Below are 19,997 nucleotides of genomic sequence, written 5' to 3'. Positions count from 1 at the left end.
AGTATTCTGTTTTTCTGAGGTGTAGTGCTCTGTATATATTTAGAAGGTCCATCTGGTCCAGTATGTTATTTAAAGTTCTTGTTTCTTTGTTGATTTTCTACTTAGGTGATCTGTCTATTGCTGAGAGCAGAGTGTTGAGGTCCCCTACTATTAATGTATTATTATCTGTATGTCTCTTTATTCTGGTTAAGAGTTGGCTTGTGTATCTAGCTGCTCCCCTCTTGGGGGGATAGATATTTATAATTGTTATATTCTCTTGTGGGATACATACGTTTAAGAATAATATAGTGTCCTCTTGTATCTCTTATTACAGTGTTTAGTTTAAAATCTAATCTGTCTGATATGAGAATTGCTACCCCAGCTTTCTTTTGAGGTCCACTGGCATGAAACATGGTTCTCAATCCCTTCACTTTCAGTTTGGATGTATCTTTAGGTTCAAAATGAGTCTCTTGTAGACAGCAAATGGCTGGGTCATGTCTTTTTATCCAATCTGCAACCCTGTGGCTCTTTATGGGAGCATTTAGGCCATTCATATTGAGAGTGATTATTGAGAGATATGATTTTAATGATGTCATGCTGCCTGTGAAGTCTTTGTTTCTATAGATTGTAAATTTCTGTTCTGTATCACTCTTGGGGTCTTTTTACTTTTATAGAACCCCCCTCAATATTTCTTCTAGGGCTGGCTTGGTGGTCACATATTCTTTCAGTTTCTGCCAGTCTTGAAAGGTCCTTGTCTCTCCATCCATTCTGAATGACAGCCTTGCTGGATAAAGGATCCTTGGCTGCATGTTCTTCTCACTTAGTGCTCTGAATATGTCTTGTCAGCTTTTTCTGGCTTGCCAGGTCTCTGTAGACAGGTCTGACGTTATTCTGATGTTCCTCCCTCTGTAGGTGAGGATTCTCTTCCCCCTGTCCACCTCCAAGATTTTATCCTTGGATCTAAGATTTGCTAATTGTACTATTATATGACGTGGAGTTGGTCTGTTCTCATTGATCTTGGGAGGGGTCCTCTCTGCCTCTTGGACAGGAATGTTTGTTTTCTTCACCAGATTAGGGAAGTTCTCAGTTACAATTTGTCCAAATATCTCTTCTAGACCTCTCTCGTTCTCCACCCCCTTGGGGATGCCAATGATTCTGACATTGGAATGTTTCATTGAGTCAGTAATCTCCCATAATCTACATTCTTGAGATTGGATTTTTTTTTTAACTAAGTTCCCATTTTTTCCTTCTTTTCTATCATCCCATCTTCCAATTCACTAATTCATTCTGCCTCATTTACCCTGTCACAGCATCCAGTTTAGGCTGCATTTGATTAATAGCATTTTTAATTTCTGCCAGATTCACTCTCATTTCTACCCTTAGAGATTCTATATTCTCATTATTTGTTAATATTTTTTCAAGCCTGCACATCATCTTGACCGTTGTTACTCCGAACTCCATTTCTGACACTTTGATTATATCCATATCCATTAGTTCTGTGGCAGAGGCCACAGTCTCTGTCTCTTTCCTTTGTTGGGGGTTCCTCCTCCTGGTCATTCTAATGAGGAGTGGTTGTGGTGATGTACAGAGCCCAGATTATTGACCAAGACCCAAGCAATGTTTTATAGGGACCTTAGGAATGTGGGCTTCTTGTTTTTTCAGCCTGCTTTCTGGTGGAGGGGCCTGCTGCCCTGATCCTCAGGCAACCTTGTTTGGGTAGAGTTACTCATCCCCTGTGAGGAGGGGTCGGGATGGGCACAATGAGAACCAGTATTTCTGGGCTTTTGTTCTCTGGCTGCTTTCCCTGGTGGTTTTCTGTGCCTCTTCTGAGAGTCAGAGCAGCAATGGCCGAATCCTAGCCTCTGTCTCAGAACAGAGAGATTGCAGTCTGCCCTCCCCTGAGCTCTCCTGGCCATTTTAACTCTGTTTCTGTTGGTGCTGCTAAAAACCCCACAGCGTCCTGGGTTGTGTGCCTCACAGCTGCTCTCCCAGTCCTCACTCCCAGGGCTGGCACATCTCTGTCCTTTGTGCTTCTAACACCGCCAGCCGCCCCCGGTTCCCGGGTGTGCTCCCGAGCTCCCTGTTTCAGTGTGGCTTGCGCACGCTCCAGAGCTCCAGTTTTCAGTCTGGTCGTGTGTGTGCTCCCAAGCTCCCAGTATCAATCTAGTTTCTTGGAGGCTACTGGTCCGTGAGTCCGGCCCCCTCCCCAGTGCAGGAGGCTACTACTTCCTGGCACCTGAAAGGGGTGGCTCCCTCGCCCTTCCATTTATCTATCGATATCTGTGCGCGGATTCATGGCTCCCCACTTCATACCTCAATACTCAGCGCCGGAGATGTTTATTTGTAGAGATCCAGTTATATCTTCCTACCTCTCGGGCTGATTTCATGGGTGTTCAGGATGATCTGGTAGATATCCAGCTCAATTCATGGGACCAGCTGAAAAAAGGTCCCCTACTCCTCTGCCATCTTTTTTTCCTCTATTTGGCCTCTTTAAACTGGCCAAAAATATGAATACAATGTTAAATATAAATTAAAGTAGGTTGTTTTTTTTTTGTCTCAGAGGGATAGCTCTTAATATTTTACCACTAAATATATCTGCTAAAGAGTTTACTTTTATTTTTTAGGTTTTCTGCATCAAATTAAAGAAATTACCTGTACTCCAAAGTTGTCAAGAATTTTATGATAAATGAGTATTGAATTTTATCAAATACTGCTTTTAATCTATTGAGATTAACATACAATTTTCATCTGTGTAATGAATCATTAATCTGTTTTCTAATACCAATCTCAAAAAACCTGTAATTAATTCAAATTGGTCTTGATGTAGCTCCAATTTTATATATCACTGGACTTAATTTGTTAATACTTTTTAAAAATTTTCCCTAGGCCAAAGAGAGATTAGTTTATAATTTTAATTTATTTTCTTTAACTTGACAGTGACTGATGTCAATGTTATGTTGGTTCCATAAAACAACAAAAGGAGCTTTTCCTCCTTATCTATGCTCTGGAAAATTTTTTTAAAAGACTTTATTTATTTGAGAAAGAGAGAGAGAGCACAGGAGGAGGAGCAGAGGCAGAGGGAGAAGCAGACTCCCCACTGAGCAGGGAGCCAGACATGGGACTTGATCACAGGACTCCGAGATCATGAGCTGAGCCAAAGGCAGATGCTTAACCTGTTGAACCACCCTGGTGCCTCTATGCTCTGGAAATTATTGTGTAAAATGATAAAATGAGTAACTTTGCAACCATTTTTACAAGGACTTTCTGAAAAAAGATTTTGTTAAATGTGGTAAATCTAATGGGATTATATACCTCTAACCTGAAATATTAATTATTGAATAATAAAATGAATGTGATCATGACCCATTAATTGCTCATTTACTTTGTCACAGATTTCTTTTAACCTCAGTTCTCCTTAGGTATATTGACCCTTCACATTCTATTGCAATGTGCTATACAAGTTAGTTTTATCATGTATCAGTGTCTTCTGATCATTAATCCCAGGGGAATGTTTTCTTTGTATTGTTTTGTTTCTTTTCCCTTCTCAATAGAATCCCTTGGGTATGTTATTAATTAAATGATATAAGAACACTCACATTTTTAGCATGTAAAATTAACAATGAACCATCCCCCTACCTGGTGGATATAATAACACTTTTATCAGATCTTCCAGGATTTTTTCCACTTCCAAATGTAAAGAATATAGAAATGAATTTCACTTGCATTAATAATAGATATTATATAATTCGGACATATTCACAGTAAAGCCTAAGAATTTATCTTATCTAAAATAAAATTAAATATAGTATTACCCAAGTCCACAACTGGTCTAACTTCAAACTTACATACAAGGGTGAGGTGGACGTAGAAAATTTACAAAAGCACAGCATATATTCCATCTTTTTGCATTAAGTTGCAACTTAAAAGTTATTTTTCTTTCAATTTCTTACTGAAATAATATTGTCTAGGCTTTGAGTACATTCATAATCCATTACTAGTTTTATTTTGGTTTTGGTTTTTTTTTTTTTTTTTTTTTTTGCCTTTTCACATCCTAGAAGAAAATATGAGAAAACACAGGAATTAAGGTAAACGTTTTAGAGTTGGGATCTTTTATTTTTAATTGTAAATTAAGGTAATTTTGTGGAAATCAAAGGCAGATATGTATATGTAGCTTGATTTTTTTTCTTTTTGGTTAATCAGTTTTCATCTTTTTTAGTATAGAAATACAAAATGTATAAATGGTACCTATTTACAAAATGCACCTAAATCTGTCCATTGCTTTTTTTATTAATTATTTAAGCTTAAGATAGCAATGCATAAATTGAGAAAAAAAGACTAATGAAATGATCTCTAGAAAGAGAAATCTTCACTCTATGATCATTATTTTGCCACATTTTAGTTATCAACTTATTTTTGTCTGATTATACCTTCTTAGCTATTTTTCCATTTATTAATATAAAAAATAGTAATTATGAAGACGGTGATTACAAGACAATAGTTGTGAAAAGGAATACATTATTTCCATTTATCAGCCAATAAACACAAAGCAGCTTTAGACAGAAGATACCATGAACTAATTTAAATACTTTCTCACTTGATTCAGGAAATCACTGTGATATTCAGACAACTCTCTGGACTAGGTCAAATTTTATTTTTTTAAATCAAACTAGAAGAAAACTATTAAAGAAGCAATACATAATTTTTCTGGGCAGGCATAAATTTTGACATGAGAACTGCAAAAAAGTAATAAACAAAATGGGAGAAAATTTTAGGGATATGGTAATTTTAAAAGACAGCTGAATAGTTGACCATATTAAGAAAGAAAGTCATTACCAGCAGTCCAAAGTTTCACAGATAAAGATAATTCTAAAGAAAAGAAATGCACTTTGTTTTTGCTTATTTGTATTTTGGTTTTGTCCCTTAGGGATCATGTTAAGGGGAAACCCCATAAGGAAATAATGCAAAGGATCTACAAAACATTCTGAAGAAGGAGGAGGAGGAAGACAACTCTCAGTATAGATCGTACAAACAATATAGCTAATTTCTAAAATGTTAAAGGGTGTTGAAAACTGCTATCTAAACTGTGGTTGCAAGAGTTTGTACGTTTTTTAATTTACAGGACTATTTCTCCCTTTGTTTATATTTATTTACGATCTAAAGTTTTTCTTACACTTAAAAGCTATCATAATCATAATCGCAGTCTTAAAAGTAAAACCTGAATAAGTAGATCCCTTCCTTACTTTTGAAGAGAGGATTTCAGTTTTATGTCAAGACTGGACAAATGATCTATAAAATCTCTTTTAACTCGAAGATGCTGTGACTGTCTTCTATGCTTTTCAGGCCCATCTGCAATTTTCTGATTTCACACCCAATTGGCATAGATTTTGAATTATGTTCTTACTGCTGCCATTCATGAAGCAATACAATATACTGTAAATGAGTCTTAAACATGTCATGTGACCTTTCTAACAAAAATTGTGTGCCCTCTTCCACACAATTTCCATAGAATTTAAGTGAATTAATGAATATTCTGAAATCAATTCATGTACTAAAGCCTGTAATGGATATTCAGTATGATAAAATTGAAAAGAACAAAGGTGTAGTATTTAAATGACTCAGGATTCAGTTCCCTATTGAATTACTAACACAATACTTCCCAAGTTGGCTATGAACCTGTAAACGTTGTAGAAATATAAATGCCTAGATCTTACCCAAGGTATTCAAATGAATTGTCTGGGTTGTGTGTTGGGCTTTTATCTTCGTTAAAGATTTTCCAACTTTAGAAAGCCCAACATTTAGATATACACCGTAGACAGACTCTAATCTGAGCCTCAGTTTCCTTCTCTAAGAAATGAGGATTGTCATACTCTGCTCAAAGAAGGTTGTTGGAGATATTAGTAAGAACATTTATGTAAATCTCCAAATACAGTGCATGGTACGTTGCTGGTGATCAATGAATGTTAGCTTCTCTCTCTCCTTTTTCCTTTTTATTGACTCTACTAGCGAATCTTGACGATTTTTTAAACTCTTTTTATCTAGCTTTGTTAAAACCCACAAGAGAGAAATGAGGAACCATTCAATGAAGACAGAGTTCATTCTTTTGGGTCTGACAGATGACCCTGAATTGCACGTTGTAATTTTCCTCTTTCTATTTTTTACCTACTTGTTGAGTGTGACAGGAAACTTAACCATCATCATTCTCACTCTGCTGGATTTCCACCTGAAGACACCCATGTATTTCTTCCTAAGGAATTTCTCCTTTTTAGAAATTTCATTCACAACTGTTTGTATTCCACGGTTCCTGGTGAGCCTTGTGACAAAGGACAGAACTATTTCCTATATGAGTTGTATGACTCAGTTATTTTTTTTTATCTTTCTGGGAGTAACTGAATTTTACCTTCTGGCTGCTATGTCCTATGACCGTTACGTGGCTCTGTGTAAACCTCTGCACTATACCACCGTCATGAGCAACAAAGTTTGCTACCAACTTGTACTCAGCTCTTGGGTAACTGGATTCCTGATCACCTTTCCTCCAATCATCTTGGGACTCAAGCTGGAATTCTGTGCTTCCAATGTCATTGATCATTTTATTTGTGATTCTTCTCCCATCCTGCAGATCTCTTGTTCAGATACACATTTTCTAGAGCTAATGTCCTTTTTCTTGGCTGTGGTGACACTAATGGTCACACTGATGTTAGTGATTCTCTCCTATGGCTACATTATCAAGACAATTCTCAAATTCCCTTCTGCTCAGCAAAGGACTAAAGCCTTTTCTACCTGTTCTTCCCACATGATTGTAGTTTCCATCTCTTATGGTAGCTGCATCTTCATGTACATAAAACCATCAGCAAATGACAGAGTGACTTTAAGCAAAGGAGTAGCTGTGCTCAATACCTCAGTTGCCCCCTTATTGAATCCCTTTATTTATACACTAAGGAACCAGCAAGTGAAACAGGCCTTTAAGGACATGGTCCAGAAAGTTTTATTTGCTTCAAACAAATGAGAAAGTTCTAAAAAGTACAAAGGGAGAAAATGAATTAACATGTTGCCCTTTTATTTTTTTAAAGATTTATTTATTTATTTGAAAGAGAGAGAAAGCAGGGGGGAAGGGGCAGAGGGAGAGGGAGAGAGAGAATCTCAAGCAGACTCCCGCTGACGGCAGAGCCCAACACAGGGCTCCAGCCCAGGACCCTGAAATCATAACCTGAGCCAAAATCAAGAGTCAGACACTTAACTGAGCCCCCCAGGTGCCCAAAAAATGTTGCTCTGTTAACCTTGGTTTACTTTCTCTTACTTTGTGCATATTTTCAAGTTAGCAATTTCAGCCCACTTGGGGACTCCTTCAATGCAATTATTTCTGGCTAGGAATTCTATCCACAAATCTGTTCCTTTCTTGATTTCAGAAATGCAGAATTTTAAATGTGATATTTTTCACAGATCATATTGTATGAAACAAATGTTTTCAATGAGGTTCTGTATGAGTTAGATGCCTGTACATGTTAGATGCCTGTGGAACTTGGCATGTAAATAGAATGTTTGTAGTCAGAATCATATTTTTAGAACAAAAATGAATGTTTGAAAGAGATTACAAAATCAACCATTTAGTCAAGAAAATAGCTCAGTGATAATAGCGTTATGTTATGAAGAATATTCTATTTCGTGTCATTTTTTAATGTGTGGGCAGATTGCAGAAATTATAAAGTAAGTCAAAGTATAATTTATAATTTATTTTACAAAATACTTTTCTTTCAGTAACAATAAATTTTGATCCTTATATATGTCATGAATAAGATAAAAGAATAATAATCAATAATAATAATCAAATTCTACATAATCCCAAATGAAAATTTTTAATTAAAAAGTTTTTAATTAAAATTCTAAAATTTTAAATTCCTGAAAGAGATAATGTCTACCTATGCCACTGAAATGAATTGCTATGTGAGAAATTATTTCATTGCCTTACTTCAAAGCTTAAAGTATATTCTAACTCTTCCACAGGATTTTCCTGATTAAATAAATCTATGTTCTTTATCTAAAACATTTCTTATTTGAATGCAATAATCATTTTCCCATATAATGCTAAATTGCATTTTAATATTCTATTCCAGCTAATTGAGCCTTTGGTGATGTTACTGGTAATAATAGCAATACAGGATAAATTCTCCGAAGTCAGTGGAGTCAGTAGGAAATTTTTCTTCTTGTTAACCAAGTTGATTTTAATGTCAAGCATCACTATACTTTGAATGAAGGAAATGTGAGAATGAAAATTTGAAAACATTAATGCCAATTCCCTAAGATAAAGACCAATGTTTATAACTTATTGAAGGAAAAATTAAATGAATGTCAGAGGTCAAATTCAGAGTCTCTGCAAAAGATCATTATATTTCCTTTAAAATCTAGTTGAGAGTTGGCTTATACAAAACATATTAATACTTGCATTTTAATTTCTATTTTGTCCTTTATAGTATAATCTCCTATATAGTTCTTTGTAATTTTGAATTGGTCTGTAAGAGTATTTGAGAGTAGGGAAAAATATTTCTTAGATCCTACTCTCTTGGAAACTTATTATGTGAGGTTAACAAATTTAGCTCTGTTAGTAGAACAAAAATGAAAGTATATATGATGATCTGGGTTTGAAAATACATTCCATACTATAACCCGATATTTAGTCAGTAATAAAGATAAGGTGCAAAATATTTCTCCCGAGAGTTTACAAATTTGACATATTGTAGAATGCCTATGAAAATTAAAGCTCTAAATTTTAGTGTATTTATACCTAGCTGCTCTGTAAAGAAATAGCTAAAATACTTAGTTACTTTCTAAAATTAGTTCAAGATTGATTACTAAAATCATCATGAGAATAGAGGAAAAACTTATATTCATGTTTTTCTAGAGATGAAGACACAATTTGATTAAAAACTAGCTATCCAAGGCTATTAACAAATTTAGCTCTGTTAGTAGAACAAAAATGAAAGCATATATGATGACCTGAGTCACCATATGTTTAAAAGAAAGAAGACAAATGTGCATTTTATAGCAAATAGATCTGAATGTTAGTCAAATGAACATTTCCACATACAGTAAGAGTGGGGATAGTATTACAATGCAAGATATGAAGAAGTATTTATGATCAAGGATTGATTCCAAGATCACCTGTATTTGCAGTCAAATAATTAATTCTGCATATAAAAATGTGATATAAACACTGTATAGAAGTAGAATACTTACGCCTAAGGCAGTCTGAGCCTTATATAGTTATTTAATAATAATAATGAGCATATTCTTAATTACAGAAAATACAGCAGCTACTAAGTTTTGCAAATATATCCATTATACTGAGCCACTTATTAATAGATAGAACTATGAAGATAGAGTCCATTCTCTGAGCATTTTAAGACAGAAACTAAACCTGTTGAATTAAATGATGTAAATTCTTTCACCCTAATTGGGGCCAATTATTCATGTTAGATTGTAAGCAATTCTGGTAGCACTGTGTAGTTTCTAGATACTATTTCCCACTGAAAGGAACTAGGACTTCTTGGAGAAAGAGTTGTTTCCAGCTTAGGGGTAGGAATCATATGAACTAAGCCTGGAACATTTTTTTTGTGCCAGAAGGAAAGGAAGCGAAAAAATCATAAGGACACAGGAACCAATTTGGATCATACCTACAAGCCTAAAATGGAAAAATCTGACCATAAAAATATAATAATGAATGTAACGTATTGAAACATATCAAATAAAAACCCATGTATGTATACATTACAAAAGGAAATTGATCATCAGTGGAAGTTGCTAGAACATCAAATTACTACCCCAAAACATTGATGAAGGAGGGGAGGAACCAAATGTTTATCCGGTCTGCCTGTACTTCAGGTAATCAAATAGCTTATCAAAAAAGTTGTGGATTCACAAAAATACAAAAGAAAACGATGGTTTGGACCTCTTTAAACCTACAGTCCTCCACTCTACCGCTGAGTTACTGAAGGGTACAATGGTTTGGACATCTTACTGTAATAATGGATCTAGACAATGCATTAGTATGTGCTAAAAATCATTTGTGAAATATGGATGGTGGTATTTATAATAGAGATATTAGACTGACAATACCGACACACTGATCAATCTAAGTATTACTAAGAGTAGGTCAAGCAGACTATAAGGCTCATAACGTAATGCAATAGAAAGCATACAGCCTCACCTATCAACTTTTTCCTAAAAATATGAATCTAAATCTAATCAATAATTAAATACAATTAGCATATAAGAAGTAATTGGGTGAAATAAAAACAAGTTAAGTGATACCATCAGGAAGCAATCATTTGAGTCATCAAGGACATTGTACACTACGAATGATGTCATTTCTCCATCAATGCAAGGGGTAAAAATGAAAGGACTGTAAGGGAATTTTAAAAAGTTGTAACATAACAACCAAATACAATGTGTGGATTTTGTTTGGATTTTGATTCCAACATCTTAACTGTGAAAACAAACACACAAAACAAGACATCTTTATGTGAAAAGGTGAAATGTGAATACATATGGAATATGAAAGTCTATTATGATTTATTGATGCTGATATTGGCATGACGGTAGGTAAAAGAAAATTTTATTTGCAGTTAGATATACTTACTGATAAACTTGTGGGTAAAATGCAACGAATTTATAGGTGAAACGGTATAAGATGCAATGCTGCTCAAAACATAAAAGAGTGGGGGTGCCTGGGTGGCTCAGATGGTTAAGTATCTGCCTTTGACTCAGGTCATGATCCCAAGATCCTGGGATCGAGCCCCACAGTGGGCTCCCTGCTTGCTGGGGAGCCTGCTTCTCCCTCTCCCTCTGCCGTTCCTGCTGCATGTGCTCTCTTGCTCTCTCTGTCAAATAAATAAATAAAATCTTTAAAAAAAAACATATAAGAGTGTGGGGGTGATAGAGAAAAATACTTCTAAATGTTAATAATTATGGAACCTGTCAATTATTGCATCTCATCTCCTTTTGTCTCAATTCCCATTTGAGAATGGCTTGAGTACCTAGATTACTGGATCATTTTCTACAAAATTTATCTGCTTGTTGAGATTGGGATAAAAATCATGCCATCTGTGACAACGTGAACAGACCTTGAGAGCATTATGGTAAGTAAAATAAGCCAGATAGATAAAGACAAATACTGCATTGTATCACTTAGATGTGGAATCCAAAAGAAAGTCAAACCCACTTAGAAACAGAGTAGAAAGTGGTTGTGGGGGGCTGGGAGGTGAGGGGATTAGGAGAGATTGGTAAAAATGTACAAACATTCAGCTATAAGATGAATAGGTCTGAGAATCTATTGTATAACATGATGACTATAGTTGATAACACTTTATAATTGAATTTTGTTCAGAGAGTTGAATTTAAATGTTCTCACACACACACAAGATAAATATGTGAAGTGATAGGTGTTTCAATTAACTAGATGAGAAAAATATATATAATATAATATATATTATATATACATGCCTCTTATAATGTACTTGTATATAATATAATCACAATGTACATTTTAAATATTTTATAATTTTATATGTTAATTATACCTCAATAAAGTTGAAAAGTAATCTCCAAAAAAAAAAAAAATCATTGTTCATGACTGGCTACCCGTAAGGCAAACATGCTGCCCTGTTTCTGCATTTGCCACTGAGTTAGCTCAGGAGGGTAGCATGTCCTCACCTAGTGATTTCAGAAAGGTCAGGTTCTAATTTGGCAGGTATATCAAGCCAGTTTAAGGAAACTCATCTTAGCCTTATTCTTCAATCTACCTTTATCATGAATGACGCAAATATTTACACTCATCTGACTGCCGTGCCTATTTCTCAATTTGTTTGGAACACATATTGAGGAAATGTGTGGTTAAATAATATGGTTTGGAAAACCAGTGTCATGGATACCATTTACATATGTCACCAAGCTGTGAGCCCAGAGGATAAAACAGACTTGTATAGAAAATGATTTTTCACCTCTGGTTAAAGAAGTCAGAAATCATGGTGTGATAACAGTTATATAAATTGAGATCACTGAGCACTTGATAATCAGACGTTAAACTCTATTCCCCCCATCTTAGTGGTGTAGGTAGGCTAAAGAAACTTCCACATGGAGAAAAAAGCAAAGATTAAATCTTAACTGAAGCATATATACCTCCTAGATTTAAGCTGATGAATTAGTAGCATAAGTTCTTACAGAAAAATCAGAGAAGATAAATATTTTAGAAATTTGAAGTAAAACCATAACTATAGGGTGAGGATAGCTGCTCAAATACTTCTGCCTGGTTGAAATTTGGAAAGCCGCCAAACATTTTTGGTCCACTTTGGGGACTGAACTTAGAGAATCTCTCTCTTAAGCACTCTAAAATCTTGAGATATCCATGCAGGGCCCTTGAGTCTCTTCACGGACTCACAGTAGGAGGCTCTGTCGTGGAACAGATGATTACCACCAAGAAAAATGCCCAGAACCAGGCTTTCCTCAGTGAAGCTGAAGACCCAGATTACAAGGCCATTTTTCCTTTTTCCCTCTGCTCTTGCTATTACTTCTTTTTCTATTCTCACTTGCTCTTTATGCCTATATATTGGTAATTTGATTTTTTAATTTAATCTTATAGTTTTTATAGTATATTATCCAATTATAATAATTAATATCATTTATTATTAACAGTATTAATAAGGTATGTGTGTATATATACAAAATGCATTACATGTTACTTTTATCCTTGTACATTATCTATGATGTATACCTTTCTCCGTTTTAGTACTAGAAGCTATTTCTTGGGATGTCCCTTGAAATCATCTTGCTGCCTCTGGAGAAGGTTTGTTCAAGTTTACTTGAACAAAAAGGGTCTTTCAAAAATCAATAAAACTAGCTTTGAATCCTAGTTCTATCACTTGTTAGCAATAATTCATTTCTCTAACTTTGATTCGTCTACAATTCTCCAGTATAAATTATAACTATAAATATAACATGTAGGGATATTTTCAGGTTTATCAGTATTATAAATTGTCAATAAATTTTGGCTTTCATTCTATTTCATTCAGAAATTTAAAAGTAAACATTTTAACAGGATAGCCATGCCTTTCTTTCATCCTTTGTTCACAGATTCATGTTAAATGCTACGTTTGTATTTTTTTAAAGATTTTATTTATTTATTTTCACAGAGAGACAGCCAGCGAGAGAGGGAACACAAGCAGGGGGAGTGGGAGAGGGAGAAGCAGGCTCTCAGCAGAGGAGCCTGATGCGGGGCTCAATCCCAGAAGCCAGGATCACGCCCTGAGCCGAAGGCAGACGCTTAACGACTGAGCCACCCAAGTGCCCCTATGTTTGTATTTTTTATCTTCACATAAAAATTCTGTCTTTGCATTGTCAGAAGTACCAAATCACCATATTGGGAGATTATCTGTTATGTTAACTAATATTTGTCTAGATGCCAGGCATAAACCATTCTAGAATTTCTCGTACAGACAGACATTCTCCGAGGCATTTACCATTTAGAGTAGAATAAAGACAAGTAAATATGACATTGTAGTTTGGTGAGTTCTGAGTGCAGGAGCTAGGTGGTGATAGGAGTCTAATCGGTAGGACTGACCAGGCTTGGTGTAGTGGTGGTGGTGGAACAGTAAGACAAAGTAAGCAAGATTCCTTGTGGAAATGGCATTTCAATTGGAAGACTCCGGGGATTGGGTAGTTGAAAAAGGCGGGGCGGGAAGGTGGAGGGAATTCCTGCTTACAAACGCCACAATATGAGCAATGGCCTGAAGTAGAAGAACAAGGATCAAAGAAGTTTTAATATGTTGGACTGTACAAGTGGAAGTTGGTGAAGAATTGAACGAGTAATTAAACGCTGATAGTTCTTTGAGAGTTATCATTAGATGCATATTTTGGACTCTTGAAATGTCTAAAGATTTCGTTTTTAAAAGCAAATCATTTCATTGTTATTAATATTCATATTACATTCTGTTTCTCTTTTCTCTATTCCTAGTATATCTGGCTTGCTGGTCATTTACTTAACGTTCTTCTAGCCCAATAGTTCCCTAGCACCTGCTGCCATCTGTTTGCTTAATTTAAGTACCCTACGTTCAAGACTTTAACATTTCATTTAGTACATCAGTATCAATCTGTTTTATGTAATTTCAATGCAGGCTTTTAATTCTTTAATGGGAGGTACCAATACATTTCTTCTTTCATCTTAATTTAATTCATATCCCTTTTGGCGATTTTTACATAACTTTGATATTGGATTGGATTCATTCAATAAAATATGTGAATCTTGTGGTTTTAAAGCTTCATCTGTAAATGCTCTTTTGAAATTTTATTCCTTGTTTTAAAATATATTTTGAGTTTTTGAATTTTTTTTTTTTTGCTGTTACACTCAGAAAAAGTATTGATTCTTTTTAACATTATTTCTCTTCTTGAGTAGGTTTTTTTCTGGAGGAATGATGTGCACTATTGCACCAATATTTTATGATAAATTTCAGCATTGGTAAGGGAAGGTTGAGAGGTCACTCTTAGATTTCCTAAAACAACTGTTCTCATTTTTTTCTTTGTAAAGGTTATCATTCTCAAAGAGGCTGGCTTATAAGGAGATGCAAAAGGTGACTTGATCAGTGACAGTACTGAATGGAAACCCAAATCTAGATCAAGACAAAATAGGATAAAAAGTGAAGAAAACGTGCTTCGGGATCCTGACTTCAACATTCCCCTATTTCTTTGAGAGCAATGTAAATCTTTTGACTAAGTCATTAAAGCCTTGTTTCACTTGTTTGTTCCTCAGAGTATAAATAAATGGATTTAACATGGGGGAAATGGAAGTAGTAAGCATAAATACTCCCTTATTAATAGCCATTTCATCTTTTGCCGAAGGTTTGATATAGACAAAGATACAGCTGCCATCGGTGATAGAAACTACAATCGTGGGAAGAACAGGTAGGAAAACTTTAGTCCTTTGCTGGGCAGAGGGGAATCTTAGAATCGTTCGATGATATATAGGTAGGACAAAACCGCACACACAAGAGTCCTAATGAAGATTAACACAGCAGACAAGAACCATCTGCTCAATGAACCATGTATCTGAGCATGAGATCTTCAGGATAGGATTAGCATCACAGGCAAAGTGGTCAATGGCATTAGAGTCACAGAATTCCAGGTCCAGTCCCAAGCTAAGTGGTGGGAGTATGACCAACAAAGTAGTCATCCAACAGCAGAAGATTGGCCTTTTGCAGATCCTGTGGTTCATGATGGTCATGTAATGCAGGGGTTTGCAGATGGCCGTGTATCGATCAAAGGACATGGCGGCAAGGAGAAAAAATTCTGTTGCTCCGAAAAGATATGTAAAAACCAGTTGGCATGCACAAGCATTACAGGTAATAGTCCTATCACCTGTTGCCACACTGTACAAGGATCTAGGAATGCAGGCAGAAGTGAGTGAGATTGCTAAGGAGGAAAATTTTTGGAGAAAAAAGTACATTGCAGTTTTAAGGTGAGAATCCATTAATATGAGAATGATGATGGTCAGGTTTCCAGTTACACCCAACATGTAGGTGATAAGTAGAAATATAAAAATCAGAATCTGTCGTTGAGGGTCATCTGTCAGTCCCAGAAGAATGAAACTGGTTAGTGACGTATGGTTTCTCATTCCTGGGTCCTGACTTCTGCCCAATCTGCATGTAAACCTAAGGGACTCAAGATCTGAGAAGAAGGTGGAAAAAATGTGTTACACCGGATTTGTTTAGAAAAGTTAAGCAATGTATTTAACATATATTTTGTTTTCCTTGATAATGAATATTCTTAAATAATTCATGCTTTCAGCTCTGCTGACATGTCATCTGGTAGGTTTGAAACTTAGCTTTCAAATATTTTGACCACGATATACGGCAAGATACACATTTTATATTGCAGTCTAATGTACATGCACACACACAAAACACACACACACAAATACACACTTGCATATCAGTGAAACAAAAACTTTCCAAAAAAATACTTATCCACCTTGCTCTCTGATGCTTTCTATTCTAACTTAACTCACTAAAAATAAATGCAAATATCACCAAATTGACTTTTTACTCTTCTAAGTGGTCTGACTGTATTTGAGAAAAAAATAATTTTTTTAGGGATTCTTTAAATAATATAGTTCAAGTAAAACATAATTTTCTATGATTTTTAAGTGTACACTATCCTTTTCCTTTACACTTTGGAACAGATTTATTCATAGCACACTTCCACTCTTGGGGGCAATGAAATAATAAACTTTAGGGTATCCTTTTTTTTTCTAAGAATATTTCCCTTATCACTAACTGAAATTTTACTGTTTCATTATCTGCTTGAAGCTTTTTTTCCTGGATAAACTGGAGGCACATGAGGAGTGGTTATGGCACAAGGTGTTTCTATAACCATCTACCAAAGCAGTAGAGTCACTATTCCACCCACTGCCATGACCAAATCTATAATTAATCTACAAAAGACCTTTTCCATATGAAAAATCCTTCCCTACATCCTTCCCATGAATTTCTCAAATTGTTGTTGCCTTTATCTGACTTGTACTGACTGCCCACTTTGGTGCAGAACGGCAAGCATGTTAATACACACCAAATTCACTAATAAGTGAGAAAACGTTCTATACACAACCGAAGAATATCATCCTTAATGTTTTGTAATCCAGTCTGATATTTGTCTGACCGACACATTTAGACAACCTTCTTATCAAGTCACTGATGTTATCATCAGCTCTCTAAGTATTAAGTGCATTCACCAATCTGACTTCTATCCTTAGCTTCTAATAATTTTCTCTAATTCCTCACTTCCAACCTACTCAACTGCTTACGATATGGCTTCTGAACCCACCACTCCACTGAAACTATTCTTGGCAAGTTTACCTGTTGTTTCTTTAAGTATCAGTGAAGTATAATTTTATTTGCACTTTTTGTTGCATCTGGCACTGTCAATCACTTCTTTCTTTTCTCTTGACACATTGTTTGCACAAAATCCACACTCCTGGTTTTTGTTTTGCCCTTCTGTTTTCTCCTTTATAATTACCTCTTCCCCTACTCACTTTTATTCCACTGGTATTTCTCACACTTCATCCTTAAATCCTCTTCTCTGCTTCTCTATGTGTTTTTCCTGGGTTCTTATTAAATCCCATGACTTCAATTTAGCATGTAAAATTTGATATTTCAAAATGTGCATTTTTGATATGATCTCTTTGAATGTTAAACATATGCCCCTGGCAATTTTACATTCCTTCTAAATGAATTTGTTATAAATGGTTTGCCCCATCTTCTGCATCTCTATTGATCCTTGCCTTACTTCTTGTTTGCAGTACTAAAACTAAACCCAACATTTATTGCCTGGTATTAACAACTGATATCAAACTTTATTGTTTCTTAGTTTAGCCCTATCTTGAAATTTCTTTTTTTTTAAGATTTTATTCATTCACTTATTTTGGGGGGGGATGGGCAGAGGGAGAGAAAGAATCTCAAGCAGACTCCCTGCTGAGCACAGAGCCCCACAGGGCTTGATGTTACAATACTGCGATCCTGACCCGAACCTAAATCAAGAGTCCGATTATGACCCGACTGAGCCACCCAGGCACACCTAGGCCTATCTTGAAATTCTATTGACATTGCCAGCACTTTCACTTAATTTGGTGTTTCCCTGACTCTAACAAGTGGAAGTTTTGTTTGTCTGGTTGGTTGGATAGAGCTATGAAAAGTGACTCTAGAAATACACTGTAGTGAGAGACAGGTATGTGGTGGTCATCTTACATGAACTACCTGTCTGGAAAAATTGTCCTCTAATCATCTATGGCTTTCCCCTCCCAATTACTCCATTTGCTTGCTGATTTTGACGTATGCCTGGTCTTTAGTGACTCGTTCCTGTCTTCTGCTTAGATGTTTAAAGAAGTCTTCCCAAATTATGACAAGCCACATTATGACCCTTCAATGTGTTTTGTTACACTCTATGCTTAATAGATGATGTAAAAAAAAGTTGGAAATAGGATTTTTTAAATGTTTTTTTACTATATTATGTTAGTCACCATACAGTACATCCCTGGTTTTTGATGTAAAGTTAGATGATTCATTAGTTGTGTATAACACCCAGTACACCATGCAATACGTGCCCTCCTTACTACCCATCACCAGTCTATCCCATTCCCCCATCCCCCTCCCCTCTGAAGCCCTCAGTTTGTTTCCCAGGGGCCACAGTCTCTCATGGTTCATTCCCCCTTCTGTTTACCCCCCCTTCATTCTTCCCTTCCTTCTCCTACCGATCTTCCTATTTCTTATGTTCCATAAATGAGTGAAACCATATGATAATTGTCTTTCTCTGCTTGACTTATTTCACTTAGCATTATCTCCTCCAGTGCCATCCATGTTGCAGCAAATGTTGAGAACTCGTTCTTTCTGATAGCTGAGTAATATTCCATTGTATATATGGACCACATCTCCTTAATTCAGTCATCTGTTGAAGGGATCTCGGCTCCTTCCACGATTTAGCTATTGTGGACAGAGCTGCTATGAACATTGGGGTGCATATGGCCCTTCTCTTCACTACATCTGTATCTTTGGGGTAAACACCCAGTAGTGCAATGGCTGGGTTATAGGGTAGCTCAATTTTTAACTTTTTAAGGGACCTCCACACGGTTTTCCAGAGTGGCTGTACCAACTTGTATTCCCACCAACAATGTAGGAGGGATCCCCTTTCTCCACATCCTCTCCAACAATTGTTGTTTCTTGCCTTGTCAATTTTTACCATTCTAACTGGCATAAGGTGGTATCTCAGTGTGGTTTGATTTGAATTTCCCTGATGGCTAATGATTTTGAACATTTTTTCATGTGTCTGTTAGCCATTTGTATGTCATGCTATTTTTTTTGACATAGAAACTCATGATATATTTCAGAAAAAAAAATTATATTTATCTGAATAGTTCTTGCATATTTTTCATATCTATTCTTCATACTCTATACTTTTAAAATGAGCCATGCTGTTCTATTTTTCAAATTTGTTTAATAACAGATTTTAATATTGCTATAGTAACTTCAATAGTTTTCTTTCAAATTGCTCATTTTGTTTGACTTCTCAGAAACTTACCTGTTTTTGTGTTATTTGTGGTTACCCTCAATATTTTTATTTTTGTTTTGTTTATACTTCCTTATTTTATTTTTTATAATTTTAGTAAAATATACATAACAGAATTTACCATCTCAACTACTTTAAGAGTACAGTTCAGTAGTGTTAAGTACATTTTTATTGTTGTGCAGTATCCATAATACTTTAGCACACACATGTAATTTTGGTTTTTTTATTGAATTATCTAGGAATTGTTGATATCTAGATCCTTGTTCCCATTAGGGCATGTCACTCTGACTGATTTTTTCCCTCTTCCTCTTGTTTTGGACCATTTATAGGATACTATTGTCTAGAGTTTTATTTTGAGATGGTTATTATTTTTCGTTTTATTTTCAATAGCACTTCAGATTTAAGAATAAGTGTTACTCATCTCTTTCATTATCCTACGCCTGTTACCCTACAGATATTTTCCTGTCTGGGATTAAAGCATTTTTCTTTTTCTTATATACCATTTACTAATTTTTCAGTTACAATAAAAGCTAAACTTTTTGAGTCCTTTAATTTCTTAAATTGTATTGATTTTGAATCACACTTGAATGATTCCTTTCCCAGATGTATATATCTCTATTAGAAATAATTTTCCTGGGGCAATTTTATCTTGTATCTAACACTTCCAATGAAGTGTCTGTTTTTATATATTTGTACATTGAGAGATAATTATTCTCGGGAAGTGTTTAGGATTTTTCTATTTATTTACACTATTCTTAAGTGTACTACTGTGTATTCAATTCATTTCTATTTTTTTATCTTGATTCACACTCAGTGATTAAAATCTTATTGACCACAAAGACAATTTTTTTCTATAATTTCATGTAATTTCTCTTTCCAACCATTCTTTCCTTGTATAGCACACTGTATGGATATTAGGAGTA

The 19,997-nt window shown here is 35.3% G+C and overlaps 1 protein-coding gene and 1 pseudogene across 1 annotated transcript; one reads left to right on the top strand and one right to left on the bottom strand.

Moving 5' to 3' along the window:
* The first annotated feature begins 3,696 nt into the window (after nucleotides 1-3,696).
* Nucleotides 3,697-6,982, top strand: LOC123787321 (olfactory receptor 6C6-like). The gene is made up of 2 exons (XM_087869116.1): nucleotides 3,697-3,712; nucleotides 6,057-6,982. The coding sequence occupies exon 2, from the start codon at nucleotides 6,059-6,061 to the stop codon at nucleotides 6,980-6,982; it is 924 nt and encodes a 307-aa protein (XP_087725242.1). The 5' UTR covers nucleotides 3,697-3,712; nucleotides 6,057-6,058.
* A 7,716-nt stretch (nucleotides 6,983-14,698) lies between these two features.
* LOC123787116 (olfactory receptor 6C2-like) lies at nucleotides 14,699-15,631 on the bottom strand (annotated as a pseudogene).
* Nucleotides 15,632-19,997: the final 4,366 nt, after the last annotated feature.

Source organism: Ursus americanus, chromosome 17 (assembly GCF_024610735.1).
Source record: "Ursus americanus isolate L20-20 chromosome 17, mUrsAme1.1.p, whole genome shotgun sequence".
Taxonomy (NCBI): domain Eukaryota; kingdom Metazoa; phylum Chordata; class Mammalia; order Carnivora; family Ursidae; genus Ursus; species Ursus americanus.
Note: the sequence above shows the minus strand (reverse complement) of the source record. Positions and strands in the feature narration are given on the sequence as shown.

Excerpts from the sequence above, each read along its gene's own strand:
- LOC123787321 (XM_087869116.1), top strand. The coding sequence starts at position 6,059 with ATGAAGACAGAGTTCATTCTTTTGGGTCTGACAGATGACCCTGAATTG.